This window comes from Canis lupus, chromosome 32, assembly GCF_003254725.2.
Source record: "Canis lupus dingo isolate Sandy chromosome 32, ASM325472v2, whole genome shotgun sequence".
NCBI classification, from domain to species: Eukaryota; Metazoa; Chordata; class Mammalia; order Carnivora; family Canidae; genus Canis; species Canis lupus.
The window spans coordinates 34,408,300-34,425,396 of record NC_064274.1 but is presented as its reverse complement, the minus strand read 5'-3'; the positions used below and the strand labels follow the sequence as shown (position 1 = coordinate 34,425,396).

The 17,097-nt window shown below is 35.8% G+C and overlaps 1 protein-coding gene across 1 annotated transcript in view; it reads left to right on the top strand.

The window, feature by feature from the left end:
• Positions 1-17,097, top strand: part of LOC112671696 (bifunctional heparan sulfate N-deacetylase/N-sulfotransferase 4) — a 284,811-nt gene that overhangs the window by 250,723 nt on the left and 16,991 nt on the right. Inside the window, exons 8-9 of the mRNA XM_025465993.3 lie at positions 9,862-9,958; positions 15,102-15,225. Coding sequence (XP_025321778.1) covers positions 9,862-9,958; positions 15,102-15,225 — 221 coding nt within the window. The remainder of the gene's footprint in view (positions 1-9,861; positions 9,959-15,101; positions 15,226-17,097) is intronic.

Here is a 17,097-nt window from a genome sequence, read left to right as displayed (position 1 = left end):
CCTCATCAGTATATGTGAATTGTATTAGGCTTAAATGACATTGAGAAACAAAAAATTGAAAGTCACCCGCCTGTGTAAAACAGATTGGAAAAGGATTTTGTTTTAAAGACATGTACATGGCAAAACTTGGTAAGCAGGAGAACTTTTGAAACGACACCACCAGATAGGAAGCAAGAAGTGTAATTTTAAAAGAAAAGCAAATACATCTTTCATAGCATTCTCCTTTAAACAGTGAGGTCAAAACAGCAGAAGGCAAGCAGAGAGGAAATGAAGAGGAAACCAATAACCTCTGAAACTTTTGTAATTAACAAAATAATCCTATCATGACCACTGGGCATTTTTAAGGTCCGCTATTAAAGTCTAGATATGTCCAAGTTATCTGGAATAGGCACATGAGAGGGGATAATCAATCTAATTGATAATTCCATGGTGTCCTTGTCAGTGAAGGATGTGGAGAAGCAATGAGCAAAGCAGATTTTTAGTAGAGAAAAGGCAATATAGGTAGGAATAACTAGATCTAAGGAGAACAAAAACTATTTTCGTGTATTCTATACAAATATGAACCTCACTGTGATTTTTCAAATATGTATTTTAGCATGATTATGAATTTGAAAATTTTACTTAATTGGAAAGGAAGAATCTGGGTTTTCATCAGAATTTACTCCCCTTTCTAAGACTGGTCCATCACCTCAGGGAATCTTCTCTCCACTTCTCTTTTGTCTACTTAAAAGTAAATCGGCCTCACCTCATCATATATTCTCTGTACAAAACCACCTACATTCCCTTTACCTGGGTTACAGCTGAGTTACATGCATTTTTACCAGACAGGCAGTGTAACTCTAAAATGCCTAAAGCAATTTTAACTGAAGGGTTTTTGTTTTTTTTTTTAAGTTTCAATATATCTCTACTGCTAAATAATTAAAACAGTAAATTATTGTTTATGGCAGTTTCAGATATTCAGGGAACAATCAAATTAGAAAATGAAAGAGTATAATTGCTTTATAATTTCCTGACTTTTGAAATTAAAATAATAGCAATGGAACCAAGTATGAAAGTGCAAAAAGATGCTTTGCTTTTTCTTGGAAAGACCCTTTGACCCTCATAATCACTGTCAAACCCTCTTTCTCTAAATCTCTCTCTCTCTTTCTCTCTCCCTCTCTCTCTCTCTCTCTCTCTCTCACACACACACACACACACACACACACACACACACACACACACGTGCACGCAATATTTAGATGCAGAGACAACCCCAGCTTTGGATTCCAAATTTGAAACTGACTTGCTGTGTGACCTTCTGCAAGGCCTAAATAAAACACCTTGCATCTCAGCCCCCTCAGGTGTAAAGAAGGGATAATGATATCTATCTTGCCAGGTTGCTTGAGGATTAGAAATAATCTATGCCAAGCAAGTGCCTGGAATATAGAAGGTGATCAATAAAGGTTAGATATTAAGTTAACTGTTATTCAAATAATTCAGATGATAGAAATAAAGTCAGAGTAGGACAAATCTAAACAAACATTTTCAGAGTATAAAATAGGTAATGCAAACATCCTGTTAATTAAGTTATGATTAACAGACACAAGGGGAAACATGCAGTAAAAGAGGTGAAAGAAATAAAAATGGGCATCTGGAAGGTCTTAAAATAGCATAACATAGAAGGAATGCAGTTATAAAGACAGGCAATCTGCCTAGATTGAGGTATACAAATGCCACCAACTGTAAAATACGAACAGGAAAAACGGTAGTGTAAATTGAATTGTTAGCAGTAAAAGCATTTCGAACAGCAAGTGTTGTAACAGCATCCAGGTAATTTTGTTTGATAGTTTACTTCTATCAGTATAATTTCTGGGGAAAGCACAACAAGAAATAACTAGTGTCTTTATCTACCAAAAAATGGCATCTTTACCCAAGTTCTGTATGTTAAAGAAAACTCTTTTCAAGTCTTATTTTAAATTTGCCCATTTCTGTGAATGTTTTATTTCACTGGTTTTGCATGCAGAAATCTGAATGGCAAAGGCATGTGTACTAAAGTAAAGAAAATAAGTGGCCTAGTTGAACACAGAGAACCAGAAAGATCTCACAAGAGACCCTTTCAGCAGTGGCAGTGAATAATTGTTCAGTTTGTTCATCTACCTTTGCTAAGCATAAAGTAACCATTTGAGCAAATGAATTGAGCATTTAATCTGAGATTTGTTCTTCATTGGGTTATGTGTGAGGAAACTTGATAAGTGTAGGTCATGGGAACCCTTATCCAATGGTTTAATATATAAAATACAGTTGAAAACTAAAGTTCTTTACAGAGGAAGCAGTTAAATAATATGAGAATAATGTTTAAGATATAAAATGATGACTTAAGGAAATAGCAAAAACTAGCTTCTGGGGCCCCCATGAAAAACATCATTGGAGATTGCAGACATGTTATTTTTGTGGGAATTTTGGAAGTATAATGTCTGCACAGTTCCTATCATGTTAGTTTTCAAACATATATCAGAATCTGTCTATGCCTATTATGAAAGACTTACTGTGCCTGTCTCAAGTCATTCAACCTGTATTTATCAAGCACCTGTTACATATTATATTAGACAGACCTCTTCAAAGAACTTACATTCTACTTGATACAGAATTATTATAAATGCATTTTATATGTAACATAAAATTACTGTAAACACATACTTGAATAGAATAACTTCAGGTACTGAAATATAATGAAAAAAAAAAAATAACCAGAAGCTATCATAGAAAGACAGGAGTGGGAGGAAGTGCTTTGATCTGGTCATCAGGGAAGGCCTCTTGCATAGGGTGATATTTCAGTTCAGACCTGAGTGATGACAAGTGCTAAAACAATAAATTGGATGAATGCAGGAGCCAGACAGGAAGCATACTCAAAAATAAATTGAGTTGGGATTACATAGGGGTCTTTGGGTCTGGTAGGACAATCTATATTCTCAAGTTTGCCTAAAGAAACTCTAAGCTATTTCCCTATCAGGTAAGTCATACATTCCAGGAATCTAGTCACCAAACTGAATTTGTCCTGAGAAGGGGTAGCCATCTTAGGGTCTAGGGTTCTGACAGTAGACCAGGAAGTCTGCTCTCAGGATGGATATCTATAATAAACCAGTCCATCAGCAACAGTATCTTCTTTCTGTTCCTTCAACTGACTAATCTGGACAAAGAAAAAAAAAGGGGGAGTCGCTAACATGGGAATCACATAATAATCACTCTCTTTTACAGAGAACAATTTAATTACTTAAAATATATTAACTCCCTTAATATCCTCAATAATCATGTGAGGTAGATACCATCAATCATTATTTTCTTGATAAGGAAACTAGGGCCCAGAGAATTTAGGAAAATTCTGTAAGACACAGAGCTCCTGAGCTCACACTCTTAACAACCCCTGAGCTCACACTCCCTCCTGAGCTCACAGTCTTAACAACTGGGCTATGCTAGCCCTCTAAAATAAATAGGGAAGGTTATTGGGACATATTAGCTTACAGTAGACTAATAATCTGTGAGATTTTTATTATGGATTGGTAAAAAGAAATAAGAGCATTCCACAGAAAAATAAATTGTGTAAATAAATTTCAAAGAATCAGGTGCAGACATGAGCATATCTATAAAAGTGAATACAGTGTAGTTGAAACATTAAGTTGGTTTGGGCAATTATATTTTTTCTTTTTAATTGAAGTATAGTCGTCACAGTGTTACATTAATTTCAAGTATACAGCATAGTGATTCCACAAGTCTGTGCATTATGTTAAGCTCACCACAAGGTTAGCTACTATCATCCTACACTATTACAATACCATGCTGTGCCTTTTATTCCTGTGACTTATTCATTCCATAACTGCAAGCCTATACTTCTCACTCACTCCCTTTCACCGATTTTTTCCCACTATGCCAGCAGGCAAGCATCTATTCATTCTTTATATTTATGGGTCTGTTTCTGCTTTTTTGTTGTTCATTTTATTTTTTAGATTCCACTTATAAGCAAAATCATATGGTATTTGTCTTTCTCTGATTTACTTCACTTAGCATAATACCTCTAGATCTAACCATGTTGTCACAAATGTCAAAATCTCATTATTTTTTATGACTTGGTAATATTCCATTGTATGTACATGCCACATATTCTCTATACATTCATCCATCAATGGACACTTAGGTTACTTCCATATTTTGACTACTGTAAATAATGATTCAGTAACCATAGAAGTGCATATATCTTTTCAAATTAGTGTTTTTGTTTTCTTTGGGTAAGTACCCGGTAGTGGAGTTATTGGATCATACAGTATTTCTATTCTTACTTTTTTGAGGACACTCTATACTGTTCTCTACAGTGACTGTACCTATGTAATTACATTCCTTCCAACAGTGCCTGAGGGTTCCTTTTTCTCCACGTCATCACCAACATTTGTTATTTCTTGTTTTGGATTTCAGCAGTTCTGACAGGTGTAAGGTGATAGCTCATTATCACTTGATTTGCGTTTCCCTGATAATGAGTAATGTTGAACACCTTTCCATGTGTCTGTCTATTGGCCACCTGTATGTCTTCTTTGAAAAAGTGTCTGTTTAGGCCCTCTGCTCATTTTTTAATCAGATTTTTTTGCCGTTGAGTTGTATAAATTCTTTATATATTTTTATATAAACATATTATCATAATTTCATTTGCATATATCTTCTCCCATTCAGTAGATTGTCTTTTCATTTTGTTGATCGGTTTCTTTGCTATGCAAAGACTTTTTAGTTTGGTGTAGTCAGAATAATTTATTTTTGCTTTTGTTCCCCTTGCCTGAGGAGACATATCTAGAAAAATGTTGCTAAGGCCAAAGAGATTACTGCCTGTTTTCTACTAGAAATTGTATGGTTCCTGGACTCACATTTAGGTTCTTAATACATTTTGAGTTTATTTTTATGTAGCTACTATCAATTAACAACATGTTAATTCAGAGCATTGCTACTCAAAGTGTGGTCCGTAAACAAATGGGCTTAAACTGTTTGTTGCTGATTTTCCATGAGATAAGAAATTTGTGCCAACATGTAAATCAACTATATCACTGAGCACACTGGCTGCTTCAGCTGGAATTTTGTTTTTTACTTATAGCAGGATGTTCTTATTGAAGTAAGCAGTTCAATAATTCACATTCTGACACAAGTTCCTTACCTTCTTGTAGATAAGTCCTTTGAAACACGTTGACTTAGTGAACAGGCAAGATTACTATAATGATGACATTCCAAACAGTAAATTGACTGAATAAAATAGATATGTATTACTCACTTATACAACTGTCTAAAAAGTGGGCAGGCCACTTAGGAGAGTTAAGACAGCTCTATTCCACATGGTCATCCAGTGCCCCAGGTCAGCAGTTATTCAACATCTCCAAGTCCAAGGCACATGCTATAATTGTAGCCATTTTACAGCTGATAGTTGGTAAGAAAGGGGAAATCTAGGGATAGTGGTTTTATCTTTACATAGATACTTTACATCATTTTGCCTTTTTTTCCTTTGGACTGAAATGATTCATATGAGGAAAGCTTGATTCAAAGTGTGAAACATAGTCTCTAGCTGGAAATTTACAAACTGTGCAAAATAAGGAATGTTTTATAGCTGAAGGACTAGATAGTTTACCCCTCTCTGCCATAGTGAAAATTATGATTAGAGAACTAAACTGAAGCTAGACTATTGAGGATTTGAGATTTAACACTAAATAAAATAATGGCAGAAAATAAAGACACTGGTAAAAATAAAATAAAAATTCAGTTATTATGCAAGAAAAAATGTGAAGTTTATTTGCTTGTAATTAACTCCTTTTATTACAGTTTCTACAGATGAATTCATAGAAAAACCCAAGGTGTATAGCCTAACTTTTCCAAAATGAATTCTCATATAACACAGTTGTCTTTATATGATATTGGTCTTTTTATATTACACTCCACTCTTGTTCCAATGGAAGATGGGGATGGAAAATGCATTAGGATCAAGTCTGAGATAAGAAATTTTGCCAAATGATTTATTGAAGAGATGCTCTCAGGAAAAACCTATAAGGGAAAAGGTGAAACAGGAAAGAGAAGAGGAAACAGCCCATGTGGGCAGAGGAGGAAAATCCATACTCTGAATATGAGTGAGCAGAGGTTAGGATGAATCACTGCCTTTTTCAAAATGGAAATGTCCAATATAATCAATTTTCCACTAAGTGGTAGGATAGTGCTATTTCTGGGATTTAGAACTGGTCTGTTACTGACAAGTCAGATATTCAACAGTGGCTGTAACTAGAGCAGACTTAGAAGAGAGAAGCCCATGAACGGCATCCATCTTGCTATTGTGGCTTCTCAATTCATGAATCCATTACTTCAGCAATGGGTTAACCAAGGATAGAGGTTAGGTGACAAGTGGGAATTTTGGGAACTGGCTGAGTCATTCTGTCCACTTGGTTGTTTAGCATTTCTACAGTGAATACTCTCTGGTGTACATTAATGTGCAGTACAAGTTCATCACACTTTTTGGTCACTGTCATGGGTCCATCCACTTTTCTTTTCCCTAGAATTATAAGCCCTTATATTCCCAACCGGCTCCTTTAAGTCCCTTGCAAATCATGTCACCACTGTCTGTTATAATCTTATGTTGCCCTACTAGTCTACCCATAAAAAAAGGAGATGACCAGGAACATTGCCCAGAACTCTGTTAATAGGAAGTTTTCCCTTAACCACTGGTTTTTAGGAACCTCTCTGAATGGGGCTGCAGTGCAACAGCAGTCCACTTTAGCCCCCTGCCAACATATGAACCAACCTGTCCACTAACCAAGCTTGAGTTTCCCCTCTCTTCATCAGCAGAATATAGGGGGCCTTCTGTGAAACTATAGGAATGAGCTGATATAGAGGTATTATGTCACCTAACAGTAATAGGTGACATAAAGGTCTGGGCCACTCATTTGTAAAGCTTACTTGTAGCCTTTGGATCAGCTTGAGATCAATCCCAGACACACCACTCCCATCTTAAAATGCATTGCTACTGGGTACAGATGAATTTAGGATTTGGTGGATCTGCCAATACTCAGCTTATGATGGCCAGTTATGGCCACACAATTAATTTGAAAATTCACGGCAAACACTATCACTTCTAGGGCTCAGTAGAATACCAGGAGTAGATACCAGTTTGAATGATCTGCTGCAGGTGGCACACCTTACTGGAGAACTTTAGGGGTGTACATTATGATTCTCCTCTGGGGCTTGACCAAAACTCTATTTGGCATCCTTTCATACCATAGATGCCATAGTGCCATAGATCTGCCCAGTTGTATGATCCAAGTGGAAGGGCTGCTTGTACCTCGGTCTTAACTCTTGCAGGACTCTTTCTTGTTCTGGGTTCCACTCAAAACTAGCAATTTTCTGCATCATCCTGTCAATGACACAGAGCAGTATTCCTTAGTGCAATAAAATGCTGCTTCCCAAACCCAAAGAGGCCTATCGAGTTATATTCTTCTTTCTTAGTAGTAGGAGTCACGAAGAACAAAAACAGACTTTTACTTTGGTGGGGAGGTCTCATCATGCTCCAGAACCCTGGATCTTGAAAAACCACCAAAGGTGGTAGGTCTGGTAGATCCCTGAAACTTTTCTGGCTTTTCTTCCACCCTCTGGAGTGCATATGTCTTCCTAAGGCAGCCAGAATACTTGACACTTGTTACCTACCAGGTACAATTAACATCATGTCATTAGTACAGTAGACCAATGTTAAGTTCTGTGGAATGTCAAGATGATCTAGGCCCTTTCAGTCTATATAATGACACCAAGGACAAACAGCTTTGAAAATTATCTTTGAGAAAAATATTAAAATATTATTTTGAGGAAAAAAAATATATAAATAATATTTTTCTCTTCCTTTAGTGCTTTGTGTCTTCTTAAAAAAAAAAAGCTTCAAAGCAAGAAGGGAGGAGACTAAACAAATTAAGTAATGAGAATTCAAATGAACTAGAGGGTTTAATTTGGCATTCTTTAATTGAACTTTGGAAGTTCAACTGTGGTAAGCATTTCTTGATGGATCTCCTATTTTTAATTAGAAAAATTTATACTCTGGGATCCCTGGGTCGCTCAGTGGTTTAACGCCTGCCTTTGGCCCAGGGCGTGATCCTGGAGTCCCGGGATCGAGTCCCACATCAGGGTCCCTGCATGGAGGCTGCTTCTCCCTCTGCCTGTGTTCTCTGCTTCTCTCTCTCTCTTTGTATCTCTCATGAATAAATGAATGAAATCTTTAAAAAGAAAAAAAAAGAAAAATGTATACTCTGTGCTGGAATGCAATGTTGAGAAGTCTATGATTTTACAGCACTTGTATTTGGCAAAATGGTCAAAAGTGTCATAATTAAAGGCAATTTATCTGACAAGTTTTAACTTGAAAAATATTCATCAAAGAAAGATACTCCAAATGGAAAATAACTGTGGAATATTTGGTCTCTAATATTTGAACATTTCAATATGGAAAAAAGCTACAATTGGAAATAACAGAAACAAATTTCCTTTAACAGAATTTACTCTTGCTTACTTCAACTCTATAAAGAAAATATTTCCCCCGTTAAAAATTTAGTGGTCTATAGAGGAGAGTCGATTGAAAGTATCAACATTTTCAAATTTATTAATCATGAATGGAACTTTGAAAAAGATTGCAAGCAATTTTATGGAAAAATAAAACATAATAGGATCACACTGAAAACAATCATTCTTTAGTGGAACTTTTCTGACATGGTATTAGAAAAAGATGTGGTTAAAGAAACTGATTAAAGTACACAAATATGAACAGGGGGCTCCCTCCAGGATCCCAGATCAGTACCTCAACTGAAGGCAGACACTTAACCTACTGAGCCACCTAGGCACCCCTAGTACCGTAATTCTAAAAGCATAACTCATTGGCTTTACTTCTTCAACCATAAATAATTAGTCATGTCATTTGTAATACTTGGATAACAAATATATAATTATAATTATTTTAATGCCTAACATGATTTTAGACAGAATTTAATTTGTGAAAATTATTTTAATATATTATTTAGTTTAACTATAATAAAACCGTTATTTGTCAGTCAATAAGTATTTTTTAAAATGTATTATTTTCATTTAATGGCTCTTTTAATTCTCAAAAGTGTCATGATTTAGATAATAAACGTGGGTCAGTAAAATGAAATGCAAGAAGAATGGAATAGGAGAAGGTTAAGATGGAGATAAAATTGGACCTATGGATATGTTGGGCCTGGCATTTCCTCACCACCATCTATATAGCTATCATACAAATGCAATTTAAACTATTGGTTAAGAGCTCAGGAGGGAGATACAGCCTAGAAATGTTGATCTACATGGCATCAGCTTATAGGGTACGGCCAAACATTAGGATTTGTTAGAATAGTACATAGTATGTGAAAAGAAAAGGAAAAGTTGGCCAAGTCTGGAGTTCAAAAATGAGCCTCTAGCCTCTAGGGAAAAAGAAATAGGAAAGATTAGGGGAGAGCTCAGATATCTGAGAAACTATGGTCAAATGAGATTAAGACAAGTAAAGGCTCCAATATATAGATATTTAACATAAATCCAGAGATGGAATGGAATCTCAGCAGTTAGAACCTAGCCAAGTTTCAGAAAAGGATGACAACAAGATCAACTTAATGCTGAGCTCTAGCTTTGGAGCTAGGAAAGGAAGGAAGGTGCCATTGGAGGTAGGAAAGGAAAGGAAGCTGCCAATTTATAAGGAAACAGGAAATCAGAGAACCAGAACCAAAGCAGAGTCTAACTCCTAGTTCTAGGATATTAGGCAAGGATTTGATCCTGTCAGAACACAACCAGAAGTTCATTACCCAGTAACATTGATTATTCTTCTTGCAGAATCCATGTGATGATAAACGGCACAAAGATATTTGGTCCAGAGAGAAAACTTGTGACCACTTGCCAAAATTCCTGGTCATCGGGCCACAAAAAACAGGTAGGAATACCCAGTGGTGCTGTCTGTATACTTTTTTATTTACTTTTTGTCATGTAACATATTGTCATAGATTCTAATTGGATTAGGTCTTGTTTTGTGAAATATCTAGACATCCGTCCAAGTTCATTATTTGAATTGTCTTTCATCCCTGTGGATCTTTATGCTATGATCCTCAAAGGGATCCTAATGCTGCCTATTAATTAGACTTAAGGACTAAATTTTTAACTATATATTTTAAAACTTTTCAACAGATGTCAAATTTTTGACAACTTTGTGATAATGTATCACAGTTCCAGTATCTGATTTTTAACCCCTACTTTTTTGTAGCTTTGCCTAATTATCTCCAAAATTAAGTCATAAAGCAAGCAATTGGCCTGATTTAAACTTTTTTACACTGTATATCAGCCTTGAATTGATTTTTTTCAGAGCCAGTGTCATTATTACTTTCAAATATTCTGTGTGTGATTTTTAAAAAAATAATTATTAAGTATAAAAATGGTTTGGACTTACTATCTGATATACCTGTGGTTCATCAGGCATTTTTCCCTTAGTATTTTCGCATATGCTGAAGGACAAGTGTATAAGACTGCAGTAAAAGAGAGTGAAAGTATTTCACCAATGAGATGACACTTTCAATTAGAATATTTTATACTTTCTTCAGCATGTGACAGTTTTATACACTTTGCTCATGTCCTGATTAATTAAAGTTTTTATTGAGTCGCTGTATTTTGAATTCACTACTTTGACTAGAAGCATTTTCATCAGTGAGTGCAGAAACCATAACACAAAACCAACAGTCACTATAAATAAGCACAGCCCAGATGAAGATATTTGTAATACACGCAAGTAGATCATTTTAAAGGTTGTGGGCAAAATTTCCAGACTATTAGATATTGGTTGTTGAAATCTTTTCTCCCACCAGTAATATAAATTGTATTACAACAGTAAGTTACACATGTGCAGAGAGGGGAAAAAATCAGCACATATTTTCAGATCTATCACTTGTGGTGGTGTTGTTTAAAATGTACATTAATTTTCTACCAACTCCCTTATAGCAGTGCTAACTCTGGAAAGACTGCTAAAGAAACAAAACATTCTCGTGTTGTAAAATTATGCTAAAAATTTAAATTAAAGACATCTTTTATCATTTGTCACTGCATATTATTATTTCTTACTTCTGCTAGAAAGCTACAGGTTAGTAAGTGTAAATCTAGCTTTCCTCTTTGCTGTTGTATTTATAAAGACTATAACTTACACCTTTAGATTTTAATATTTGACCTACCAGTATGGAAATAACAGTTTTCAGCTGCTTTTGAGGCACTCCCAAGGCAAACAAACAAAGTTAAAATAAAGGAATTGGATGATAATAATATTTTATATACTTTGAAAAATGCTATTCTAATATAAAAATGGCTGTGATAATTTTTAAAAATCTGTCCAGTCATAGAAGTCTAAAGTCTTCTTTTGTTCTCTTTATTGCTTTAGTTGGCAAAATTCCCACTGCTGTGAGAGCTGTAGATTTCCTGGACACAGCTATTGCTAAGAATCTGATCTTCAATGCAAAGTTGTCTTTAAACAACTTAAACATAACCTACATGCCCCTTGCAATAAACATGAGATATAAAAGTAGTCCTCAAACCCCTATTCCCTATTTTCTCAATTGTTGTGAAGTGAGAATAAAAGGAAGTGATGTCCCACTTCTCTGTTGTTGAACCTTGGAAGGAATTTCTATCCACTTACAGTGGGGCAGTGAATGAGGACAGACAGAGAACAAGGTAGGCCTGGGCTTATGGCACTCAAAGATTAAACCTTAGCCCTGGACAGATGGGCATTCTACATGATTCCAGATCAAATTTTGATATTACCAGGCTAGGAGGGGATTTCCAAAAGAGTTGAGTTTAACACAATAATCCTTTTGAAAAATAATATTTTATTTATTAGGGTGTCTGGGTGGCTCAGGTGGTTAAGCTTTTGCCTTCAGCTCAGATCGTGATCCCAGGGTCCTGAGATCGAGCCCCATGTCAGGCTCCCTGCTCAGTGGAGAGTCTGCTTCTCCCTCTCCCATTGCTCCTCCCCTGCTAGTTCTCTTTCTCCCTCTCTGTCAAATAAATAAATAATATTTTAAAAAATATTTTATGTATGTATTTGAGAGAGAGACAGAGGGCACACAAGCAGGGAGAGGAAGAAGCAGACACTTTGCTGAGAAGGAGCTTGACATGGGGCTCCATCCAGGATCCCAGATCAGTACCTCAACTGAAGGCAGATGCTTAACCTACTGAGCCACTCAGGCACCCCTAGTACAGTAATTCTAAAAGCATAACTCATTGGCTTTACCTCTTCAAGTAAATCAGTGTCCCCATTGTCAGTATTATTTTCTCATGACCTGGTTGGCTTACTCTGATAAAACTAAAAACAAAATTCATTGGTATAAAATAGAATGAATGCAGTTTCTCTGAGAGTTTTGCTAGACATGAGGTCTGTTTTACTTCTTCCACAGAATATTTATATCAAAGACAGTGGATAAAAATGAATGTCAATAAGAGATGAAACACAGGTGATAATAAAATGAATATACCTTTTGGGACAGTAAGCCCAGGTTCTATGACTGGTTATATGAATATCAAGCCACATACCTACTGTCCCCAGTTGAAAAGACTTTCTCCTTTCTTCCTGTCAGATGTCTCCTTGATGTCCCTCCTGCTCCTGGTGGCATGAAGGTGTTGTGGCTCAGAACATAAAGGCTTTGACTTTATGTAACCCAGGGGAGATGTGATACAATTCTGTGATCCTCAGGGTGATTAAATATTTGTCCATGTTACTAAATGAGCTTATAATGAATTTACTTTCTGATATTCAGCAATAATTCAAAAATATTCCTTTATTTGTACCCTGGATCCATCCAGTCTCAACATTGCAGGGATATTAAATTATCAATATTCTCAGCTCTCTAGTGTGTCTCAAATTCTCTCTCTCTCTCATGCATGTGCACACACGCACACACACACACGCACTTCATCAACTAAACATTTTTATGTAGGTCCCAGCCTGAAAGGTATATAGAAAGAACCCTTTTGAATTCGTTATTCCCTTCCAGATGTTTTGGGACACTTGGGGGGATCAGCCTCCTAAGCGTCTGACTCTTGGTTTCGGCTCAGGTCATTATCTCAGGATCCCAAGATGGAGCCTTGGGTGGACTCTGCATTCATTTGGAAGTCTGCTTGAGATTCTCTCTCTCCCTCTTCCTCTGCCCCCACCCCTATGCTCGCTCATGCCCCCTCTCCTTCTAAAATAAATAAATAGATCTAAAAAATAAAAATCATTAAAAATTATTTTTAATCAGTAATTAAATTTTTAAGGGCATTTATTATTTTTACCCTCCCATTTCACTAGGGGCCACTGACTCTGGATTCCTTAACTTTCTTCCATCCAAGGTGGTTGGTCTCCTTGGATCTGTCATCACTTTAACTACTCATGTCCCTGTTCAGGTGTGGTGGTGATGTAAAACTGTGAGGATCTAAGCAGGTGGCCTTGTCATTAATTCTTAAGCACACTACCCTTTGTTCCTGCGAGCTTAAGATAAGTTAAAATAAAATGCCAACTCTCTTGTGATCTGCTCAGCTTTCAGATCCCCAGCTGCCATTGTTATGGTTCTGCCAGCACACCTGTGTAGCTCATTTCCAACTCTGCTATGGCTGGGAAATACAACAACTCCTCTTGGGTCCAACATGTTACAAAAGAGATAATCTCTTCCAGAAGGAAACTGATTTATGAGAACTATGAAAACCCAATCACTTCATGATTCTTTCTACTGTGGTCCCCAGTCTCTGGCCCAAGTCAAATGGAAACAAGGGTCAGAGATTGCATCTGCGCCCTCGGTGACATGTGGGTTCTATCAACCAGTCAGTTCAGACTACTGCCTCAGTTATCAGATCAGATTGCCCCCATTTTGCCAGAGTAGGACATTCAAGAGCCCATTTTTCCAGATTCTTGCCCTCCTCTTTCAACCTTACTGGGAACACTTATACTTTTACTTAAGGGACAGATTGAGAAAACACTTCTTCTTGGAAGCTTTCACTGACTTCACAGGTCTAAGTCACCCATTTTCTCATGCATTAGAAAAGCAATCTGGTCTTCTCTCAATATGGAAACTCTCACTATGTTGCCATTACCTGCTTACTTGACCTAAGTCCACACGTACACTTTTAAGTTGATCAAGGCCAGCAAATGAGTTTTTCTTATCAAGAGTTATCACCAGGGACTTAGAGTAACACCAGTCAGCATGTGTTGAGTAGTTTGATTTAATTTAATTGATTTGAAATAACATTAATTGAGATCCACCAGGTTCAATACCTGAACCTTGATGCTGGTTCCACTCACCAGACTTAAAAGAGGGAAATTGAGCCACCAATTTCTGATGTTCTCTCCCAGCTTAAAGCACAGTATCATCTGCTTCAGATGCCCAATTTTGTCATATCTATGTATAACTGCCTATGTGTTTTTTGCATTTATTTGTATGTCATAAAATTCCCGTGGTATCTTATTTCATATTTTTTCTTCAAATAAACTTCTTTTTACTTCAAATAAAATAATTTAAAGCAGGAACTTCATATAATCCTATAAATAGAATAACAGTTATTGATTATCAAACAGAAAAAAATGTTAAAAAAATACACTGAAGACAAAAATAGCTGTATCTTCAGTCTGCTTAACTTGGCCTACGTACTAATATTAAATCAGATGTTTAGGTAAATAGAATCATGAAGACTAATAAAAGAATACGTAGATTCTTGCACATAAAAAGTGCCTAACTGATTTTAAGGAAATCATTTTTTTAAAGCTTTTATTTGTTTGATAGAGAGAAAGAGAGAATGAGAGCATAAACAGGGAAAGGGGAGGAGGAGCAGAGGGAGAGTGAGAAACAGACTCCCCGCTGAGTAAGGAGCCCAACACAAGTTCAATCCTAGGAACCCAAGATCATGACCTGAGCCATCCAGGTGCCCCTTAAGGAAACTATTTTAATACCAGAAGAAAATTGGTCTTCTGAATATTACTTTTTGAGCAAAAATTTTGCAAAAATAGTATTTGTCTCTTCTTTTGTTGCCATGCCATATATTAACCCTTTGCCTCCTTTTTTTTGTTATAGGAACTACTGCACTTTATTTATTCCTTCTTATGCACCCTTCCATTATCAGCAATCTTCCCAGCCCCAAAACATTTGAAGAAGTTCAATTCTTTAATGGCAACAACTACCACAAGGGAATTGATTGGTAAGGAAAATAACAAAATATAAAGACCATTATTAACACATGCTCAATCACAGCAGAGTAATTATAGATGTATGCATGGCATCTACATAATTACAGCATAAATTTGTTATGCTCAATTCTACAATAGTGAATTAGAAATTAATTTATAACAACGATATGTTTAATCAGTGTTGCCTATAATTTGATTTGGACAGTGCAATAATGATAATATTTTCCTGGTAAATTAATATGATTGAATAAAGAAGATTATGGAATATTTTGTCAGAATTATTCATAAGGATATTTAAAATTATACTTAGGCATATTATTTTACTGTGCTTAGAATTTTTTTAACTACATAATTTGTCTTCACAAATTATGCTTGAGTAAACAAATAAGTTGTTTTACTTTATGCTCTGTGACATGTGTCTTCATTAACCACATAGACTATAAAATGTTCTATTATAATATAAGCTGATATTTGTCATGTAGATAATAACATAGCATTTCCAAAACCATATTAATGCTAGCCACACACATGCATAAAAGGAATATTACTTTGCATTTAATAAATTATGAAAAATTTAAAAATCACAATATTTTCCCTGAACTAAAATAGGATAAATCTGATATTAGAACTGATCTTTACTCTGGAGCTTTTTTTCTAGCTATATTCCAATTTTCTAAGAAAATATCACTCTGAGTCCAATTTCCAGTTATATAAGGCAAATCTCCTCTAAGGAAAATTCTCCTAAATGCATGCCTCTGTGGTGTGTAACTTTACGTCAACACCACATATGAACCTGTTCTCAAAAGAGGCCTGTTCTGTTTAAACTCAGCTGGGGTTAGAGTAAGGGAAGGTCAATCCCAGTGAGCAGATCTGGCTTCCCATCATGTATAAGATACACCCACTCTGCACCTAGGATATTACTATTCTACCTTACTTTTAAAAGACCAAATGAATTTTGGAAGTGAATGCAAGTTACTAAAAGCAGAACAGCAATTTTCTCTTATCTGTGAGCTCAAATGGAACACAAATTGTTAAGCAGGAATATAGATGAGACTTTCACCACTTCACATTTGGGAAACATAATAACAAATGTCAAAGAGGAAAATAAGTGTCTTATATGAATTCTTAATTGCTCTCATTATTTATTTCTAGAACATTTGAGGGTTAGAGAAGTGATGAGCTGTAAGGAGGATTACACACATAATTAAAGCCTTGCACTGAGTTAACCTCTGAACATATTGATTCCATAATCTACACACAGAGGAATGTTCTGACAGCATATGGAGGAGTGAACCTACCGAGGCACCACAGGATCAACTGGCAGGAAACATCTTCTTAATTACTCTAGATAGACTATAATGTGTTCACATTGCTGCACATACTACAAATTATGCCGAAGTTAAAAAGGAGAGGAGCAGCTATGCCCTACTCTGTTTAGGATCTTAGAGCTATTCTGACTTACACATCTTTCTCTCTTGGCACTTTCATCTCTAATTAAAAATTTTGCGTTCAAGTTTGCAAACATGAATTTACTATTTTTAAATATTTACTAGGCAATACTGTGCCATTTGCTTTTTGCCAAGGGTAAACTGAATTTTTCTGGATTTGGCTTTTGATAGCAGAGAACATCAACCCAAATCTAAAGGATTTTCCCTCTGTTCTTAACAATCCACCTATTTCATCTCACTCTTTCCCATGCCCTAAATAATTGATTAGAAGAATTGTGCTTCAGGTCATTTTCATGGTCAAAGTGTATAGAATAGCCATGATTTCAACTATTATAACACTAATAATCAGAAATCAATATAAATGAATGTTAAAATGTTCAATTATTTCATATCCATAGCATGTTAGAGAAAAACTTAGATCTCAGATTATTTTTC